This window comes from Plasmodium berghei (assembly GCF_900002375.2).
Source record: "Plasmodium berghei ANKA genome assembly, chromosome: 9".
NCBI classification, from domain to species: domain Eukaryota; phylum Apicomplexa; class Aconoidasida; order Haemosporida; family Plasmodiidae; genus Plasmodium; species Plasmodium berghei.
Genome location: NC_036167.2, coordinates 1,267,615 through 1,287,007, shown reverse-complemented (window position 1 = coordinate 1,287,007; position 19,393 = coordinate 1,267,615). Strand labels below are relative to the sequence as shown.

Here is a 19,393-nt window from a genome sequence, read left to right as displayed (position 1 = left end):
CAAACAATAATGTATATATTTTTTTTTGTTTTTATTTCCTTAAGGAAAATCATACAAATATATTTAATTTTTGGGTTATCCTGTTATTACAAAAATACAAGGATCCTACCCTCTAATTTAGTATACGCATTGTGTACATACGCACATGCATACATAATAGTTTTATGTTTTGTTCTAATTATAATATTTTATTTATAAATAAAGACATTAATTAAAATGTAAACAAAAAAAAAATTTCAAAAAATATTTATTATTATTTTTTTTTTTTGAAAACTTAAAAATATAAAATTGTTTAATAATTAATGTTCAAATATTTTATCAAAATTTTCAAGGGTTTACATTTCTTTTATTCAACTTAATTGTTGAAAATATTTTATTCTTCATTTTGTTGATTTCAGCATGTTCCTGTTTTATATTCATTCTTTTCTTTAATCGTCTAAAAATTAAATAAATTGAAATATTTAAGGATATAAAAATATGTATACATATATCTGTGGCATAAAACAAATATAATAAAAGGTATTATTTTAAAATATTTTACCTGATTGATTTTTTTGATTGATATTTCCCCCTTACTATAGATCCAGTTCTTAAATGCTTTTGGTAATTATTATACAAAATGTACATATGTATATTATTATATTTGTCTATATTTTTAATGTCATTTTTATTTTTATGTATTATATTATATATACTCTCAGGAAGGGACATAATATATCCTCTTTTACTATATAAATAATTTTGAATAAAAAATTTAATATCACCGACATTTTTATTAAAATTTAATAAATGATTTAAAAACTCGATCAATTTATTTTTTGTATTTAAAAATACATTTCTTTCAACAATAAATGTTATATTTGTATATTCTTTATTTTTAAAACTTTTTTTATATAACTTTTTTTCCATAATATAATATAACGAAGCAGATATAAATTTATGTCCATATTTTTCATAAATATGTTTTGCTTCCTCTAAATGTTTATCACTTTCTATATTAGCACTTGTAATTTCATGGATCAAAAAATTTAAGAAATTATTTTTTATATTTCTCATAGAAGGCAATTCATAATTTGTAAAATTAAAAACATTATCTAATATTTTATATTCTTTATGAACTTTTTTTTTGTTATAAAATAAAATGGAATATATCTTTTCAGTGGTAAAGGATTGCATACCTTTTTCTAAAATATTACAAAATTCATTTCCATTGTCATTATTTCCAGAAATATTTTCGCTTCGACATATTTCGCTAGCATCATTAATATAAATACACTCCTTTCTAGTTGCTTCATCTTTATTTTTTTTTTTTTTTACAAATCCATCAATTAATAAATCTATGTAAGAACTGATATTTTCAGGAAAATTATAATGTATAAAAAGATTAGCATTAATCTGATTTAATTTTTTAATATTTCGATCATCAGTAATTAAAATATAATTATTATTTTTATTAAAATTGCTAATAATATTATTTTTAAAATTATTTTTATATGTATTAGATATAAATATACAGGGCATATAAGAATTAATGTAACTATAAAAGGAGTATATGTCGTTTTTGTTATAATATATTACAATTTTTTTATCTTTATTTATATTTAACAAATAAAATAAAACTAAAAATTTTTTATCATCATTAAAAGGTATATTTACACTCATGTGTGTGCAATTATTTTTTTTATAATTGCTTAAATCAAAATAATGAAATTTATTGATTTCACTAATTGGTATATTTTTTTTTTTGTGGTTTGTTTGATCTTGGCTTATATTATTAATAAATGAATATTCAATCAATGATTGAGTTTCATAATCTATTCCATAGTTTATGCTTTTTAAATACTGTCTTATTTCTTTTATTATCCATTCATCTTGAACTTTGTTCAATAACAGGATTTGCGAATTTTTAAAAGATTTGTCATTTTCATTATTTTTTTTGTAAATTTTTAAAATATTTTTTAATAAATTTGATTTTTTATTTTTATAAATTTCATATATATCATCTATAACTATAAAATTAACATATTCTATTAATATGCTAAAATCATAATCATCTTTAAAATTTTCTAAATTTATTAAAAACATATTATATAAAAAAATATTATTTGACATATTATTAATACTTTCTTCATTTGAAATTATATATGTTAATATATTTAAATTTTTAAAATTCATTATCGTTTCATACATTTCAGATATTTTATTTTCTGAGCACCCCACCAAAAGAACTCTATTTTCTTTATCTATTTGATCACATTTCTTATCAGCTTTACTAATGTGTTTAATTTTATTATCCACATTTTCATTCAAACATTTTTTTTTAATTTCTATATTATTTGAATATTTACTTTTATTTATATTTTCTTCTTTCCCCATTTTCCTTTTGTCTACTATATCAACTTCCCCTTTAACACTTGTGTTAATATTGTGATAAATTGAATTGCTCCTAATAGATTTATCAACATATATTTTATAGAAGGAATAAAGAATATATGATAACATTGAATCGGAATATAATATATCAACAAAGATTTTATTATACTTTAAAAATTCAATTAATAAATATTGATATGTATATATATAGAATATATTATTTTTATTTAATATTCCCCTTATGTAATCATTTTTTATATTATTTGTTTCAATAATTTCTGTCTTGTCATAAAATTTTACTTTTTCTTTATCCTTAAAATATATTTTATTCAAATATATATTTTTTTCAAAACTTTGGTTCCTTTTTTTTATATTTTGTTCTTGATATTTTCCCCCTATAAAATCGTTTGAATTTTTTTTATTTTTATTTAATGATATAATAAATTTTTTCTTATCTCGTTTATTATATTTTCCAATTATTCCACTAAAGTTGCGCCATCGTATTCCAAAAATATTATTCTCAATTTTTTGATCATTTTGAAAAACTCTCTTTAATTTATCATTTCCTAAATACCATATTCTTCTATTTAGCATATTATATAAATTTAAATAAAAGGAAAAAAACAAATAATATGTGTTATAAATTTTTAAGGAAATTTTTTATTTTAAAATGGCCATCAATATATGTACTCCATATATGCATATGTGTCTGTGTTTTGTTTACAATATTTCCTTTTGTTTTACAAGCCATCTCTATAAACATATTGTACTAATATATTTTATTTTATAGTTCTGAATTATATTTCCTTCTTATTAGAAATTACAATAGTGTGTATTGTATAGATGACTCATGTATAAGCATATACTGGCTGCTCTGCATATTTTCGACTTTTTTAACTTCACTATATATAGGAAAGGAATACGAAAAATAAAATAAAATAATAGCAATAAATAATATGTATCAAACTATCACAGTATGAATATTCTAATAATTTTCCATATTCTTTTTGTCAAATGTGATATATATATATGTGGGGCCTAAACATGGGACTCTGTATTTTTTTAAATAACATCCTCTAAAATATATTTTTAGCTTTTTTATTTATTGCAAACATTTAGCATATAAAGGATAGTAAACTAAAAAAAACATATTTTAAATAAAACAAAGTATGTGTAAGAATAATAAAATAACAACAAATAAATTCAAAACAAATGAAATATGTGATCCTTGCATTTTCTATGATTGCAGTGAACTATAAAATCCATATCAAAAAAAATAAATTTATAAGGAATTTCCAAAATTGTGAATTACATATATATATTTTTTATTTATTATTTATTCACTTGTTTTTACATTAATATATTTATGTATGCATTAAAATGTTTGTGCAACGCCATATTAAAAAAATTCCCAGTTTTAGCGTAAAAAATATTGTTAAATTAAGGCATTTATTTTTTTTTGTATTTCAAAAAGAGGATTTAATTATGTAAGGTGATAATATAATATTTATGTAAAAAAACATTTAAGAATTGAATGTTTATTATTAATATATGTGGAATATATACATTGTATGAATGTGCATCCGCCATTTTGATCTTTACGCCAATAAATAAAAATGATTGTAGTTTTAATATATTTAAGCACATAATTATTTTCCCATGTTTTAAAAGCTAAAAAATTTAAAAAAAAATTCTAAAGATAAACCAAGGAAATCGATATAGATATACTATTGTGGCTGAAAACACTGCTCGAAATAAATATATGGAATGAATATTCCATTGGACTGAAGATGATATATATTTGCTCAGGCATATAAATTTATTCCCATATTTATACATATATATACACACATACACACTTAAAAATTATATAAAACATAAGCAAAATATCCACAACAATATAAAAAAATGTCTGGCACATTCACAAACTTAAATATTGAAAGCGGTTATTTTAATGATGAATTAAAAGAAGAAAATAACGAGGCAAATTTTATGCATACAAATATTAGTATGTTAATAAGAGCATATAAAAGAGATAGAAATAAGCTAACCATTTGGAATAAAAAATTAAATCTTATTAAAATAGTTGGATTTGTATTAAGTATTGAAGAAAAAAAAGAATTTATAATTTACACAATTGATGACACTACAGGATATATAAAAGCAAAATATCTTTTAACATATTCTTTTAATTCCTCACATGAAAAAAAAAATGATATAAAAATAAATGATATAATACAAATATTTGGGGTTTGCAATACTATTAGTATAAATGAGGATTTAAGTATATCCATAAGTTCTATTAATAAATTGAATTCATTCAATTATTTATGTCACCATCATTTGTTAGTATTTCATAATTATTTAAAATATTTAGAAAATAAAAAAAATACAAAAGAAGACGAAAAAGTACAATGTGACGAAAACGAAAATAGCAACACACAAAATAATGCCAACCCATTCTTTAACTCATTTTTCTATTAAATAAATGAATAATGTACTTTCTGTTTTTTTCTTTTTTTTATTTTTTTTTCACTCTTACATTTTTGATTGATTTCAAATGGTGGTAATTATATGTAGCAACATTTTTGTAAATTATATAGAATTTTCGTTCGTTATGCCCATTATATTTTTTAACTTTATAGGCACATAAAATGGGTGGTACACTTGTTTGTAGTAGTTTTCTTACATATATATTATCATGGCGATATTTATAAACTCGCTTTTTTTATTATTTCACTTACTACATTGCCTATATATTTATATATGTTTTTTTTTTTTGCTATATACTGTTTTATTCTATCCTTTTCATTTATTTTCTCTACCCAGCCTTTTCACTCGTTTTGTGTTCACCAAATATAAATTATTATATTTTTATGTTTTTTTTAATTAAAATATTCATAAAATATTATATTATTCTCATAAAAAAATAACACACCATTTTAATAAATTTTTATTTTTATCAACAAACTTATAATTACCTTATTTAAGTATAAAAATATTTCTTATATTTATAATGCTGTTATTATTACAGCTGATAGCTCTTGCTGAATTTTTTTACAATTCAAATTTTTATTTATTTCATAATCCAAATATTAATGATTTACGAAGGTATAATAATTTCGCTTATGCAAAATATATCATCACTAGAGCTATATATATTATATGCATATTATATGTTAATACCTAATACATAAGGTGTTATATTATTCCTTAAAATTCTATGAATTTATTTCATATAATAATTTAAAAATTTTATAGCTAGTGGCACGGCATTTAGCACTTTATTTTTTTTTTTGAAACATTTCATGTTTTTAAAAAAGTATACACAATTTTATCGAGAATAAAGAAAATTCACCTTATATAGATATTATATTTTGAGTTATTTAAGAGAAAAAATGCATATCTTATTAATACTGTTATAATAAAAAATATTTTTTTAGTGCAAATAAACTCGAATGCTTATATATAAATAAGGGGATATATACATACATATATAGTATAAGCATTGTGTATATATTAACTCGCCAATATATTTTCCTACAATTCGATTTGCACATAATTTCCGTATGTACTACATCTTAGTCCGAATACAAGCTGTATAGTATAAATATTTCGATACATATAAAAGAATACATTAAAACATATTCATTGAATAAAGAGTTTCTTTGGATACCAGTCCTAATCACTTTGTCTGTTTACAAATTCATTCTGATATAATATTTCATAGATTTTTCATTTTAAAGAAAATGAATTCATTGAAAAGAAAGCTCGTGTTACTTGGGTATGAATCGTATGATATCGAAAAAGACGATTTTTATTGCATGATTTTAAAAATCGAAGAAGAAAAAATTAGATTATATAAGCCAAGAGAAAGAGAAAAACTTAATTATACAAAAGAAAAAAACTATATTGAGCATATATTAAAATATTTAAAAAAATTAAATATAAATGTAACAAATATTAATAAAACAAATATTAATGAAATAGAAATAAGAAAATATATTTTAAACAATTTAACTACGTTAGCATTGCTTGATGAATATAAAGATTTGATATGCTTTGACGATGATGCCGAGAATGATGAATATAAAAATATTCAATCGAATGACGAGCAAGCTAAATATATAGAAGGAAATATTTGTGATCAAACTGTTACTAATTTTTTTGAATTAAACTATATGAATATTTTTGAAAAAGAAGAATTTGAAAAAAATAAAGACAAACTAATAATATTGATTGATACAATTAATGACATATTTAAAAATTATGATATACCATTGTTAAAAAAAGATGAAATAATTAAAAATAACGAAATATACAATATTATATCTGCTCTACATTTATTAAAGGAAAAATTAAAAACTAAAGAAAAAATGCAAAATGAAAATTATGAAAATTTATTCAATTTTAACATTAATGTTAATAACAAAGAAATGGCTGATTTTGTTTATATTTTAAGATATATATTTAATGAAAAATTAAGAGATAGAAAAAAAAATATCAAAAATATTATGAACGAAACACAAATACTGACCTATAATCCTATAATAGACATAAAACAGGGAAAAGTTGGAAGGTAATGCTTAGTAATTAAGTTAAGGGATTGACCATGCCTGAAATATAAAAATGGAAATATGATCAATGAATATTGAACTTATATGCTTGTGCATATTCAAGTTGAAATATTTACATACACACATTTTTATCTCGATCTATATACATATATTCTCTAAACATGCTAATATATTTGCATAAATTAAATTTTTGCATGAAAATATAATTTTTTAAAGCGTATTTTTTTTTTTTAAATTGCTTTATTTTTGTATCCTCAACACATTTGTTTCGTTTGAAAAAAATAACAATAAAATTAAAAAAAAATGTATAAATTAGTTAGGAATAATCGTAAAAAAAAAATAATAGCGCCAATATTCTGCATATTTCACGTAAAAATTAAAAATTAAAAAAATGAAACTGCAAAGAATGGGTAATTTAAAAATTTAAAAAGAAAAAAAAAATTTAAAAACGTTAAAATGACACAAAACAATTCAAAATCAATCGATAAAATCATTTATACACATAGTTACACACGAGAAAAAACATTTAAATGGTTTTACTCATAAATGGTGTATTATTAAAAAGGTGAAAAATTCAAAGTTTATTTTGAGTTGTTTATCATTAGGCATTATTTTTTAGTTACACTTAGTTGTGCATAATGTCTATTCCATGAAATACTTCATATTTCTGGGAGCACTTCAACATTTTCTATATAATCGGGTAGATATTTTTGAACAGCTTTATATTTCTTTATATGCTCTTCAAAGGTAAGAATTTCTGGCTGATTGGTGTATATATATCTATTTGAAGTATTTCTTAAATGGAAAGGTACATCAAAACTGTATTCGTTACATATTTTTTTTGCATTTTTTTCAACAACATATATATAGTTACTTTTTGAGGATCTGCATAAAACAATAACAGCATATATTAGAGCTGTTTGGCATTCAGGCATTCCTATAGCTTTACATGCATAGTGTGTATTAACACAAACTGATAAAACTTTATGATTTGCAATTCCAATATCTTCAGATGCTATTCTTATTAATCTTCTACATATATATAATGGGTCTTCTCCATTTTTTAACGATTTTGTCAAATATAATATTGCTGCCTTTACATTTCCCGCTCTTATACTTTTATGTAAACCTGATATAAAATTATAATGATCTAATTTATTATCATTACATGGAAAATTTTGTAAAAAGTTTTTAATATTATTTATTTGTATAATTTTTTTGCTCGGTTCAGCATTAGATCCTTCACTGAAATATTCATTATATCTTTTTACTTTCACTTGTTTTATCATTGTATCATTTTTTTTTTCTATCTCATCTTTATTTTCCTGTTTTTCCTTTTCTTTCATTTCTTCTAATCTCATGTGTTGTATAGCAAAGTCAATAATGTTTATGGCCACTCTTGCATCCCCAGAAGAATGGCTGATTATAACATTTAATGCATTATCTTCAATTTCGATATTTAATTTATTTATTATTCTTTTAATGATTAAAGCTAATTCAATTTTATCATATGGACTCAAATATAAATATAAGCATCTAGAACTTAATGAAGCATTTAATATATTCATAGGATTATATAAACAAGTAGCTAAAAGATAAAAATAGCCTTTTTTTAAAACTAATAGTAAATGCTCTTGTTGTGGTTTATTTAATCTATTTATATCTTTTATGCATAATATCATTCGTCTTTTAGACAATTTATAATTTATTATAGATTGATCATATATCCTTCGTATTTCAGTATTGAAATTATTTAAATGAAATAAAGTTATAAATAAATTGTGAGTTTTATTCTTTATTACATTTATAAGAGATGATTTACCAGAACCTGGTGGACCACATAAAATTAAATTAAAATTTAAATCTTCATCTAATATTTTTGTTAATAATGGATTTCTTTTACTTCTTATCTCATTTATATAATCTTCTTTATAAATCGGTTGATATAGTTTATGTAATGGCAAGCTATTGGGGTTTGTGTTATCTGGATTTTCTTCTTGCTCCTTTTCATTTATTACATTACTATTTGAATTATTTAAATCCGATCCTTCTTTTGATTTCACCTTTAAGTTAAGCACGTCCTTTCTTCTATCCTTTTCATCTTTTGATTGATCACCAAAATTTTTTAGGGTTCCTTTATCGAGGTCCTTGCCTTCATTTGTATTATTATAGTCTGTTCTATTTCCATCGTGAGTATCTACATCATCGATATCATTTAGGTTGTCTTCATATCCATCATACTTTTCTTTTTTTATTTTCAACATATTTTCATCTTCCTTTTTTGTAAAATTAGTCATATTGTTTTTATTTACATCATGTTCTTTATCATCTTCTTTTTTTATTCCAATTGCCTTTTTAAAAATCCCAAATTTATCCAAAGTGTTTTGAGCCTTTATAAGATTTTTTTTCACAAAAGGCGATTTTCTCTTCATTGTTTAAAAAAAAAAACTTTATTCATATATCCGGAATGTTTGACTAGCTAAACACCATTATTTATGGAAGGGGAATGTATAAGCTTTGGAGTTAGCTCATTACATGGATGAAGGAATGAAACAAATTGCATGTGTATATGCGTATATTCATGTATATGTATATAAAAAAATGGAGCCAATATTTCCACTGATAAGCGTTAAAATAATGATCAGAGCTGAGAAAATAGAAATAACAAATGTGGAGAGAGATAATTCTAATGATGGATTTAAAATATGATTTAAACAATTAAATGTATTTTTATCTACATTTATATGACTATATTATAAAATTATTATTGTCACTATTATTATTATATATATATATATATATATATTTTTTATCAATTCTATTGTGGTGTAACTATTATTTTCATTTACATATAAAAAAACAAAGTAAACAAAATAATAAAATACAAAAATGATAAAATAAATACCTGCACCCTTTATTATTACACTTTGTATTATATGTAATTAAGCATTATTTCTGTTTAGCATAATTATTACATTGCTACGGTTTTATAATTTTTTTTTCTCATAAAACTTATATGGAAATTAAGAGAAAAAAATAATACTAATAAATAAAGCGAAGAACAAAAAAAATAAAAGGGGGAAAAACGAAAAAAATAAAAAAAATATAAAAAATAAAAAAAACATAAAAGAAAAGAAAAAAGGACGAATTATTTATGTATATATATAGCAAATGCTCATATTTTGTCTCAATTAAAGCGTCCCGTTTTTTCTTTTTTTATTATAAAATGAGAGAAACGTATTATCAATTATCCACAAAATGTGTAGTATAGGAATATTTATATTTTTTCTCTTTTTTCCGTTGCTAAATAAATAAATAGGGTAAAATGGTAAATTAATTAATCCTCTTTGTACTTTATTTTTGTCATTGCCATTTTATTTTTTATATAATTAAATTGTCTTTATTATACTTTCTTCTACCTTTCCGTATTCTCCTTTCCATCCCTTTTTTTCTTGCCTTCTCATACTCAAGTCTCTTCTTAATAGTAATTGTTGTTTATTCATAAAGCTACAATAAGAAGCTTTTTGATAAATATATAATCATATATTTTTAATATTTTTTATTGTGTCTGTAACTATTTTCGTACATATATATATGTGTACTTCTGTGCACCTATGTACATATATTTTGTACATATACTTTGTACATTAATTTTCCCTTTATTATTTTCTGATACTAAAATGAGCAACACTATTCATGAGGAAAATATATTCCATGTCCTTTTTCCAAAATGCATGGAAAATCATTTAGAGCTGTTGAACAATAGAGAAAATTCAGACAATGACGAAAAATTAAATTCGTTAAATTTTATTCATGAAAAATTAATAGATTTTTTTAACAAATGTAATGATGACGTAAAAAAACGGTTTTGTGCTTTTTTTCATCACTATTTATTTCGTTCATTAAATATATGGATTAATGACGAATTTGATGAATGTAGGATATTTGCTCTTAACATATATTTTTTAATTGAAAATAATTTGAATGATATTTTGTTAAATGAAATTTTATTTAAAAACATTGAAAATGACAAAAATAGTTTTCTTCTAATTTGTGTAAATAGACTAAAAGAAGATGAAAACAAAAAAATTGTTGAAGAGAAAGAAGAAATACGATTAAAAATTTTACAATTTTTAAAACTAATTATTAATAGATATAAAAATTACCAAACAAATAAAGATATGCTTAATATTTATATCTACATTCAGGACATTTTAATTGCATTAAGTCTTTTAATTAACGACCCTTTCCCTCTTATAAAAAAAACTTCCTTTGAAATTTTATCGGAGCTTAATTTTGAAGAACCTCAAAAAGGACTGGCTCCAGTAATTAATATAATTCATCATTGTTCATGCATATGTGTATATTTATTACTTGTTTTTTTTTACTTATTTCGTTCTTCACACAAATAAAAATATTTCCTTTATTACATGTTTATAGTTGTATAGAAATATTTTAAAAAAATCGCTAGCTAACTTATCAGTTAGGAATCATGAAATTCAGGAGGTAATAATTCACAAAAAAAAAGAAACTATAGAATAGTGTTATAGTAAAATTATAATTTAGATAACATCATTTTGAATCTATAGACATAGACACTTATCCATTTTCTTCATTTTTCTTTACCTTATCTTAGTTAGCCATAAAATGTATCAAAAGATTCATGTCCTTTGAATGCAACAGGGATATTCTTAATGAAGCGACAAAATGTTTAAAAAAGGTTTTCGTAAAAAAATATGTGAATGTTTTATTTGAGGTTGTAGATTGTATTGAAGTATGGAATTTAAAAATAAAAAATTTAAATAATATTGAAATAGCAAAATTGATATTTATCATTTTATTATGTATGCATTCAAATATATCTTTATCCTTAAATAAAAGGTGTTATGAGGTTTTAGTCTCAATATCTAAATCAAAGGAATTGGTAATTTTAGAAGGTAATGAAAAAGAAGATATAGATAATCATTTAAAGAATTTAAAAAATGAAAAAGATGAAGAGTATGAATATATTAACAGTACTAATAATGATTATGATAATAAAAAAATTAAAAAAAAATATTTATATTATGAAGACACAAATGTAGACATATATGAATATTATTTTCAGAGTATAAATAAGTTTAGTCATATATTATTCACATCAAGCATATTAAATACAACGTTAAATAATTTTTTTATTAATATTAAAAAAGAACTTTTTTACGAAATTATGAATAATGTAAAAAATTCGTGGACAGATAAAGAAGATTTATTTGCTAATATAATAAATACGTTCTTATTGTACACATATTATGATATTTCATATTTTATTAAAAATATTATATTATTTATTTATAAATCACTAATACATTTTAAATGTATAGATTATCCTACAACCCCGTTACTAATAAATGATATATTAATGTTATTAGCTCAAGACAAAAAGCCCAATTTAGAAAAATATTATTATGAATTTGATTCTTTTTTATATATAGCAAAATTTATCTATCTCATTATAACATGTGGATATTTAATGCCTGTACATGATCTTGTTTTTGAAATGGCAAAAATATTATTAGGAGAAAATAACAAAAATGCAGTTTTAAAATTCTTCCAAAAATTTAATGAGGAATCAATGTCAGAGACGAAATATTTGGAAAGCCCACACAGTAATCAAATATTCATGAAAAATAAATTTATATTTCAAAATGAAAATTTTCACAAATACCTACAAAAAGTATATCATATGAACTTTGAAAAAAAAAAAGAAATTATAATAGAGGAAAGAAATGACGAGGAATCTTCTGGTTATTTTAAAAGAGATTTTCAGTTCGATCAAGCTCATCAATTTTTTGAAGAAAAGAAGGAAATTAATTCTGAAAATGAAATAGATCGATATAATACAAATACACCCATTCAAGGATATATCAATCATAGTAGTGCTGTTGGAAAGACAGGAAATGAATTAAATGAGGAAAAAAGAGGAAATGAAAATAATAAATATGAGGAAGAGATCAAAATAGACACGTCAGATATTTGGCTTAATGGTTATTGCGAAACTGAAGTAACAATGATATATGAAAATAAAAAAATTATATTGATGATGATATCACAATTTTTATGTGGGCATTATATAAAATCATATACCACCTCAAGCAAATTAAACGATGAATGTATAAATTTAATTTTATTTTTAATTAATGAAAATATAAATTATGAGAATTCAGACACGTTTCCATATATTTTAATAACACTAAAACTATTATTGGATATTATTAAAATAGAGTGTACAAAATATAGTAAAGTAATATTTCATTTTTTAATAATTTTACAATCAAATGACCAGAATATTTCACATAAAGAAATAAATAAAATAATTGAAAAAATTGAATATTATAATGAGACAAATAGAACCCATTTTTATAATGAAGAATATATATTTTTTATACAAAATATAAAAAATATAATAGACTTTAATAATTTTAATAATTTCAAATATGTTATAGATTTTTTAAATACATTAATTTGTAATATTACTGAAAATGTTGTCATAGAATATTCATATCATTTAATTGACTTTTTTACCTTAATAATTAATCATGAATTATTATTACCCTTGATGAAATCAGAATTTTTATTATTTTTAAATTTATTCTGTTCTAAAGATATATTCCCTAATTTCTTTTCAAATAATTCAGAATATTTAATTAAAAATATATTATTACCATTATGTAAATGGAAAAGCGGGTTAAACGAAGCTTGCATAAGAAAAGGTGCATTATATTGTATTAGGGCATTACTTAATAAGAACAAAAAATTACACCAAATTGATATTTTTAAAAACTGTATTTTAATAGATTCTTTAATAAGGGTATTAAAATCCAATATTGATGATACATGGAATAATGAAAATAGAGAAATATGTATATCTATATTTTCTCAATTTTCTGAAAATATTAATAACAATAATATCTTACTTGATTTATTAAATAGTTTAATCAAATTGTTAGATGACTCAAATAAAATTATTCGCAAGTCTTCCGCTTTAGCTATATATACACTTATTCAAAATAAGTTTTTAATATTACCTGATGATGTATGTAAAAATATTTTCCCTATTTTGTTATTACATATGGATGATGATTCTTCAAGTATTAGTGAAATAATATATAACATTCTTTCTATTGGAAAAAAAATTAACTCCCAAGCTTTTTTAAGAGTATGTTTTTTTTTCATTTTTACGGCATTTTTCATTATATATCTACATATTTCGATTCAATTAATCAAAAAAATATTATATTCCTAATTTATATTCGCATAATTAAAACTACATTAATATAATGACATTTTCCAATTTAACAGGAACTAGAGCATACACAGGAAAGTACACCTCATGCCAAGAAATTCAAACAACAGTTAATGAAGTGAAACATGACTTCAAAATGTAATCAAATTTAACAATGTGTCTCTTTCTATATATAATTTTTTATAAATACGCGAATGAGAACCCCAGACACAACTTTTTATATTTCTCCTTTCCTTTTGTGTTGAATCATCACATAGGCAATATTCATATTCAGAAAATCCATTGAATAACGTGTATATACTTCTCTATATGTAATGACTGAGCCCTTTATACTTTGTCTTTTTCATATTATTAATAACAATAAACTTGATGATACTTTTTCCAATTAATATTGCAAACCAATTTAACAAAATATATTAGACTTTTGTAAATTTTGTCGTTTTCTAAATTAATGAAATTATAAAAAGAAATAATAATACGACCATTTCCTATATGTGAAAATTATGAACATACAGTGTTATATAACTTATTTATGTTTTTTCCAGTAAACAAATACGCAGAAACATATTATATAAATTAAAATGGAATAAAATAAAAAATTGATAAAAATAAACGGATTAAAAGATTAAAGGACTCAAATTTTAAAAATATGAGGGTTAAACACAAAATAATAATAAAAAAAAGAAAAGTATAATTGGAAATGACAAATTTTTCCAAAAGAATGCACGTAAAAAAAGGAAAAAATGATAAATAAATATATAATAATGAATAGTTTATTATATAATATGAGACATACGTATAATAAGGAAACACTTGATTAAAAATGCCACTATAAGAAATATAAAATATTCAGCAAAATCAATGAAACTGCTTAAGTGAAATGCTGTATAAAAAAATAAATGACAATGGCGAATTTCAAAAAAAAATACAAAAAAAAAATACAAAAATGCGAAAGTAACCAAAATGAAATAATTGATACAATTCAACTTTATCGAAAGAAACTTGTCCAACCTAACTATATAAAACTATTAATTATTCCTGATGAAAATTTATTAAATTTTGTGGAAAATTTCATTGAATTAATATTTAATGAATATTCCTATATAAATACAATTAACAAAATGAAAATAAAAAAAAAATGTATTATTATAAATATATTAGAGGCTCAAAAAAAGTTTTATGAGTCTAATATGACTGAAAATCCTGTTTTTAATTACAATATATCTGATGAGAAAGTAGATAATATATTTAATATGTGTAATGGAGAAAAAATTGATTTTAATTTATTTCATGAAGCAAGAAGAATAATACAAATAGCCAAAGATAAATATACAACTTATGATAATTATGAAAATTATATTTTTGGTAATGATTTAGTCACAAAAGAAGAATTTAAAAATTATATATTTACATATTTACAAGATAATAATGTTAAAAATAAAGTTAAAGTTGAGTTCAAAGAAAATTTAATATCAGCAATACAAATTTTTAAAAAAGACAATCAATACATTTTACAATTGCAATGCCAAAATATAAAAAAAAAAATGATGTATTTTTTGTGTAACCATGAAATAGCTACACATTTATTAAGAATGATAAATCATGATAATAACAATTTAATCCAATGGAATATCAATCCATGTCATGTTACTGAAGAAGGTTTAGCTGTTATTAATTCTATGTATTCATTAAAACAAAAAAATAATTTTTTAATATATCCTGCTTTAAAATACTTAACTGTCTGTTTAGGAAAATTTTATAACTTTTCAAAGCTTTATATATTTTTAAATAATATTATAAAAGACACAGATAAATGTTTTAAATTTTGTGCCCGTGCTAAAAGAGGGTTAAGAGATACATCTTTCCCTGGTAGTGTGTATCATGATCAATTATATTTTATTGGATCTTATAGTATATTAAAATGGTATAAAAATATAGATTTCCAGTTATTATATTCTGGAAACATTGGTCTAAAATCCTTAAGCAATATTTCAAAATATGTTAATGTAAAAAATAATATGCTACCGAAATTTTTATCAAACCAAATAGAATTAAATGCTTATTTAGGATTTTTGGAGAATTTATCTTGCATAAACGGGATAACACCTGAAACATGCAATTTTATCACGAATGAAAAAACTAATTAATAATCAGTTCGTATTTTTTTCGTTGCATTTGTTACACATAAATAAATGTATATATTTATCGGATATTGCTAATAAAATTTTAATCATATTTTATTCGAAATTTGTACATTTATCACAAATTTTCGAAAGGTATATGTATCTACTCACAATTATTTATAAATACATATATATATATTATAAATATTTTAAATTGTGATAATTAATAATAATAAAAAATGGTTGCTCATTATTTTTTGTCTTTTGCATATTGAAATGATATTTATTTATATACAAACTAGCTAAAAAATATTAATATACAGCGCATCAAATGATGCTAACATTTATTTCACAAAAATTATCATACGAGGGAAATAAAACGATATTGAAAATATGTTCACATATTTTTTCAATTATTTATATTCTAATATTAATTGTTTTTTCCTTTCCCATTTCCATTGTATGTAAAAAATTCAACGCTTTCATCTGAAAGTATAAGTTAATTTGTAAGAACACGAACAGAAATCCATTAATTTATAAAGGAATATACATTTTTGAAATACATATATATATGCTTATATTAACACAGTATATATATGATATATTTTTACTTAAATTATATTCCACCACTTTTATTTGATTTCCATCTTTTAGTGGTATTTCTTTTTTTGCTTTATTAATTATGTATATTGTATCTTTGATATATTTATAGATCAAATCTAGTTTTTTAAGTATTTCCTAAAATAGAAAAAATTTATATATTATTGAATTTAAGTACTCATATAATATATATTCACTACTTTCTCTAAATTTTTATTATTATGCTTTAATTTTTGTTATTTGTGTATTATATATTTTTTCTTTCTAACATCCTCTAAGTTGTTAAAATCGACAGTATCTATGAAATAAGGATCTTCGATTATGTCTTGGGCTTTATTTTTCTTTTCAGAATTACTTCAAAAAAATAGGAAAAGACAATAATTTTCACATGATTATTAATTTGTATAAGCAAAGTATTTACGTGTATATGAATACATATTTTTAGTAAAAATAAATTAAGTTATTTTCTTTTCTTTCATACACATCATCTTTTTTAATGTTATAATGTCTTAATTCAGGTAAAAAAGAAGAAAATCGACTTAAAAAATTGTCGATACACGAAATTATTTTGTACAGCAATAAGGCATCTTTATTATGCTCATTTATGTTTTCTTTTAATTCTTCTTTTATTTCCTTTTCATTATTTATAATTCTTTCAGATTCTTCTTGGAGTTTCTTATATTGCGTTTCCTTATTCTGTATGTATGAATGTGTAAAAGGAAATATGCATAAAGGTTGTTGATTTTATATATTCCCCCAAATTAATGAATGCATATATATGCATGGAAATGTGCACACGAATATAAACTCTTGATGCCAGCAGCAATAAAAATATCATTATCAAAAAAAAATATTTACCATTAAAATTAAATTGTTTTTTTCCTCCAATTCTTTAATTTTTTCCTTTATTATATTTATTTTTGCATTTAATTTTTCCTTTTTCTTTTTTATGAATTTCCTAGAACTGAATATAGTCTCCAATCTGTCAAACATATCTAATTGAACAAGCTCAGATGGATTATCTTTGAATTGGTCTAGAAAGCTAAGACTTTTTTCCCCTAAAAATTTTTTTTTACATATATTTATAAATTTTATTAAAAAAAATGATTGAAACTTTATTAGTAATTGGCTGTACTCTCTTTATATTTATTTTTTATTTCTTTACTTTCTAAGGTTTCGTATCTGGCTTTTTTAATTCGTTCGTGCATGTCTCCAATATTCAATTTAAATTTTTTAATTTGTAAATCATATAGCTTGATTTTATTTTCCTTGTTTTTTATTTTTTCTTCTAAAATGATTTGCCTGTCACAATTATCCTAAATTTCAATTATGGTTGTGTATGCCTGTATTTTTATCAATTTCATTTTAAGAATTTTTTTAGAGTAATAATTTTTTTGGAATAATTTGTTTTTATTACTTTTATTGCTTGCTTATATTCTTTTATTAATTTTTCTTTATTAGCATTGTGTCCTTTTTCCTTAAAACTGTTTTTTTAAATGTGTATAGCATATGAAATATTATTATATAAAATTTAAAGGCATATTATTTGTTAAGGGAATGTTGTATATGACAATACATTCCCTTGAATTAAGTGTTATAAACAACGGTGAAATATAAATTATTGCTAAACAATTTTATTTTAAATTATATTTGATCTTTCTGTATATATATTTATGGCTATCTATAATATACATATATATGTGAATACAAAAAACACAGCACCATATTGTTCATAAAAATAAAATAGACATTTTATTTTAGTAATATAGGACCCATTATTATTATGATTTCGATATCTATAAACACCATACGTAAATATAAATTTTTTAACCTAAAATAATTTTCCTTTTCGTTGAATATTTGTTTAATTTCCGCACATTTTCTACTTAAATCTTTATTTTTACATTTTAAATCCTAATAAAAGTAAACTTGGGACTCAAACTATAAATGCTGTACACAATAAATTTCATATAGATATATTTATATATAATATTGTTTACCCTTAGATTCAATTTCTTTTTTGTTATTAAGGGTATATCAAGATTTTTATTGATTGATGCTGACGTTTCAGCATTATCATTACATTCCCCCTTAATATTTTCCATTTTATTTTTTCTTCTTATATTCACAATATTTTTAAGGAATATATAACAAATTAAGAATAAGCAAATTCATATACATACGTAATTGAAATAAAGATATGTATTTTTTTTATACCAAAGTATTATTTTTTTCCCATGCACAATTAATTAATAAGCCGCATTTTCATTATAAAAAGGAGGAAAAAAAAATAAAGAAAGGTATTTCCTATATTTCTTATAATTCTATATTTCATACATATCTTGAGTTCCCAACTCTCATGGAGACCTTATTTTTTTATGTGTGCATGAAATATTTTTGCGCATTCTCATATTAGTGGCAATATCTCAAAATTT

At 21.5% G+C, this 19,393-nt stretch overlaps 7 protein-coding genes across 7 annotated transcripts; 4 read left to right on the top strand and 3 right to left on the bottom strand.

Annotated features, from left to right (window-relative positions):
* Positions 1-327: 327 nt before the first annotated feature.
* On the bottom strand, positions 328-2,967 carry PBANKA_0935300 (conserved Plasmodium protein, unknown function; the record flags this gene model as incomplete). Its single annotated transcript, XM_034564960.1, has 2 exons — positions 328-436; positions 542-2,967. 2 exons carry the CDS (start codon positions 2,965-2,967, stop codon positions 328-330), a joined length of 2,535 nt encoding a protein of 844 aa, XP_034421704.1.
* A 1,314-nt stretch (positions 2,968-4,281) lies between these two features.
* PBANKA_0935200 (nucleic acid binding protein, putative) lies at positions 4,282-4,857 on the top strand (the record flags this gene model as incomplete). The annotated part of the gene is made up of 1 exon (XM_034564959.1): positions 4,282-4,857. The coding sequence occupies one exon, from the start codon at positions 4,282-4,284 to the stop codon at positions 4,855-4,857; it is 576 nt and encodes a 191-aa protein (XP_034421703.1).
* Positions 4,858-6,122: 1,265 nt separating this feature from the next.
* On the top strand, positions 6,123-6,956 carry PBANKA_0935100 (RNA transcription, translation and transport factor protein, putative; the record flags this gene model as incomplete). Its single annotated transcript, XM_034564958.1, has 1 exon — positions 6,123-6,956. One exon carries the CDS (start codon positions 6,123-6,125, stop codon positions 6,954-6,956), a length of 834 nt encoding a protein of 277 aa, XP_034421702.1.
* Positions 6,957-7,609: 653 nt separating this feature from the next.
* PBANKA_0935000 (ATPase, putative) lies at positions 7,610-9,382 on the bottom strand (the record flags this gene model as incomplete). Its single annotated transcript, XM_034564957.1, has 1 exon — positions 7,610-9,382. The coding sequence occupies one exon, from the start codon at positions 9,380-9,382 to the stop codon at positions 7,610-7,612; it is 1,773 nt and encodes a 590-aa protein (XP_034421701.1).
* Positions 9,383-10,564: 1,182 nt separating this feature from the next.
* On the top strand, positions 10,565-14,357 carry PBANKA_0934900 (conserved Plasmodium protein, unknown function; the record flags this gene model as incomplete). Its single annotated transcript, XM_034564956.1, has 4 exons — positions 10,565-11,275; positions 11,391-11,456; positions 11,587-14,148; positions 14,292-14,357. 4 exons carry the CDS (start codon positions 10,565-10,567, stop codon positions 14,355-14,357), a joined length of 3,405 nt encoding a protein of 1,134 aa, XP_034421700.1.
* A 783-nt stretch (positions 14,358-15,140) lies between these two features.
* On the top strand, positions 15,141-16,382 carry PBANKA_0934800 (conserved protein, unknown function; the record flags this gene model as incomplete). Its single annotated transcript, XM_034564955.1, has 1 exon — positions 15,141-16,382. The coding sequence occupies one exon, from the start codon at positions 15,141-15,143 to the stop codon at positions 16,380-16,382; it is 1,242 nt and encodes a 413-aa protein (XP_034421699.1).
* A 406-nt stretch (positions 16,383-16,788) lies between these two features.
* Positions 16,789-19,063, bottom strand: PBANKA_0934700 (conserved Plasmodium protein, unknown function; the record flags this gene model as incomplete). The annotated part of the gene is made up of 9 exons (XM_034564954.1): positions 16,789-16,844; positions 16,970-17,096; positions 17,228-17,312; positions 17,440-17,654; positions 17,817-18,016; positions 18,124-18,274; positions 18,376-18,442; positions 18,790-18,872; positions 18,959-19,063. The coding sequence occupies 9 exons, from the start codon at positions 19,061-19,063 to the stop codon at positions 16,789-16,791; spliced, it is 1,089 nt and encodes a 362-aa protein (XP_034421698.1).
* Positions 19,064-19,393: the final 330 nt, after the last annotated feature.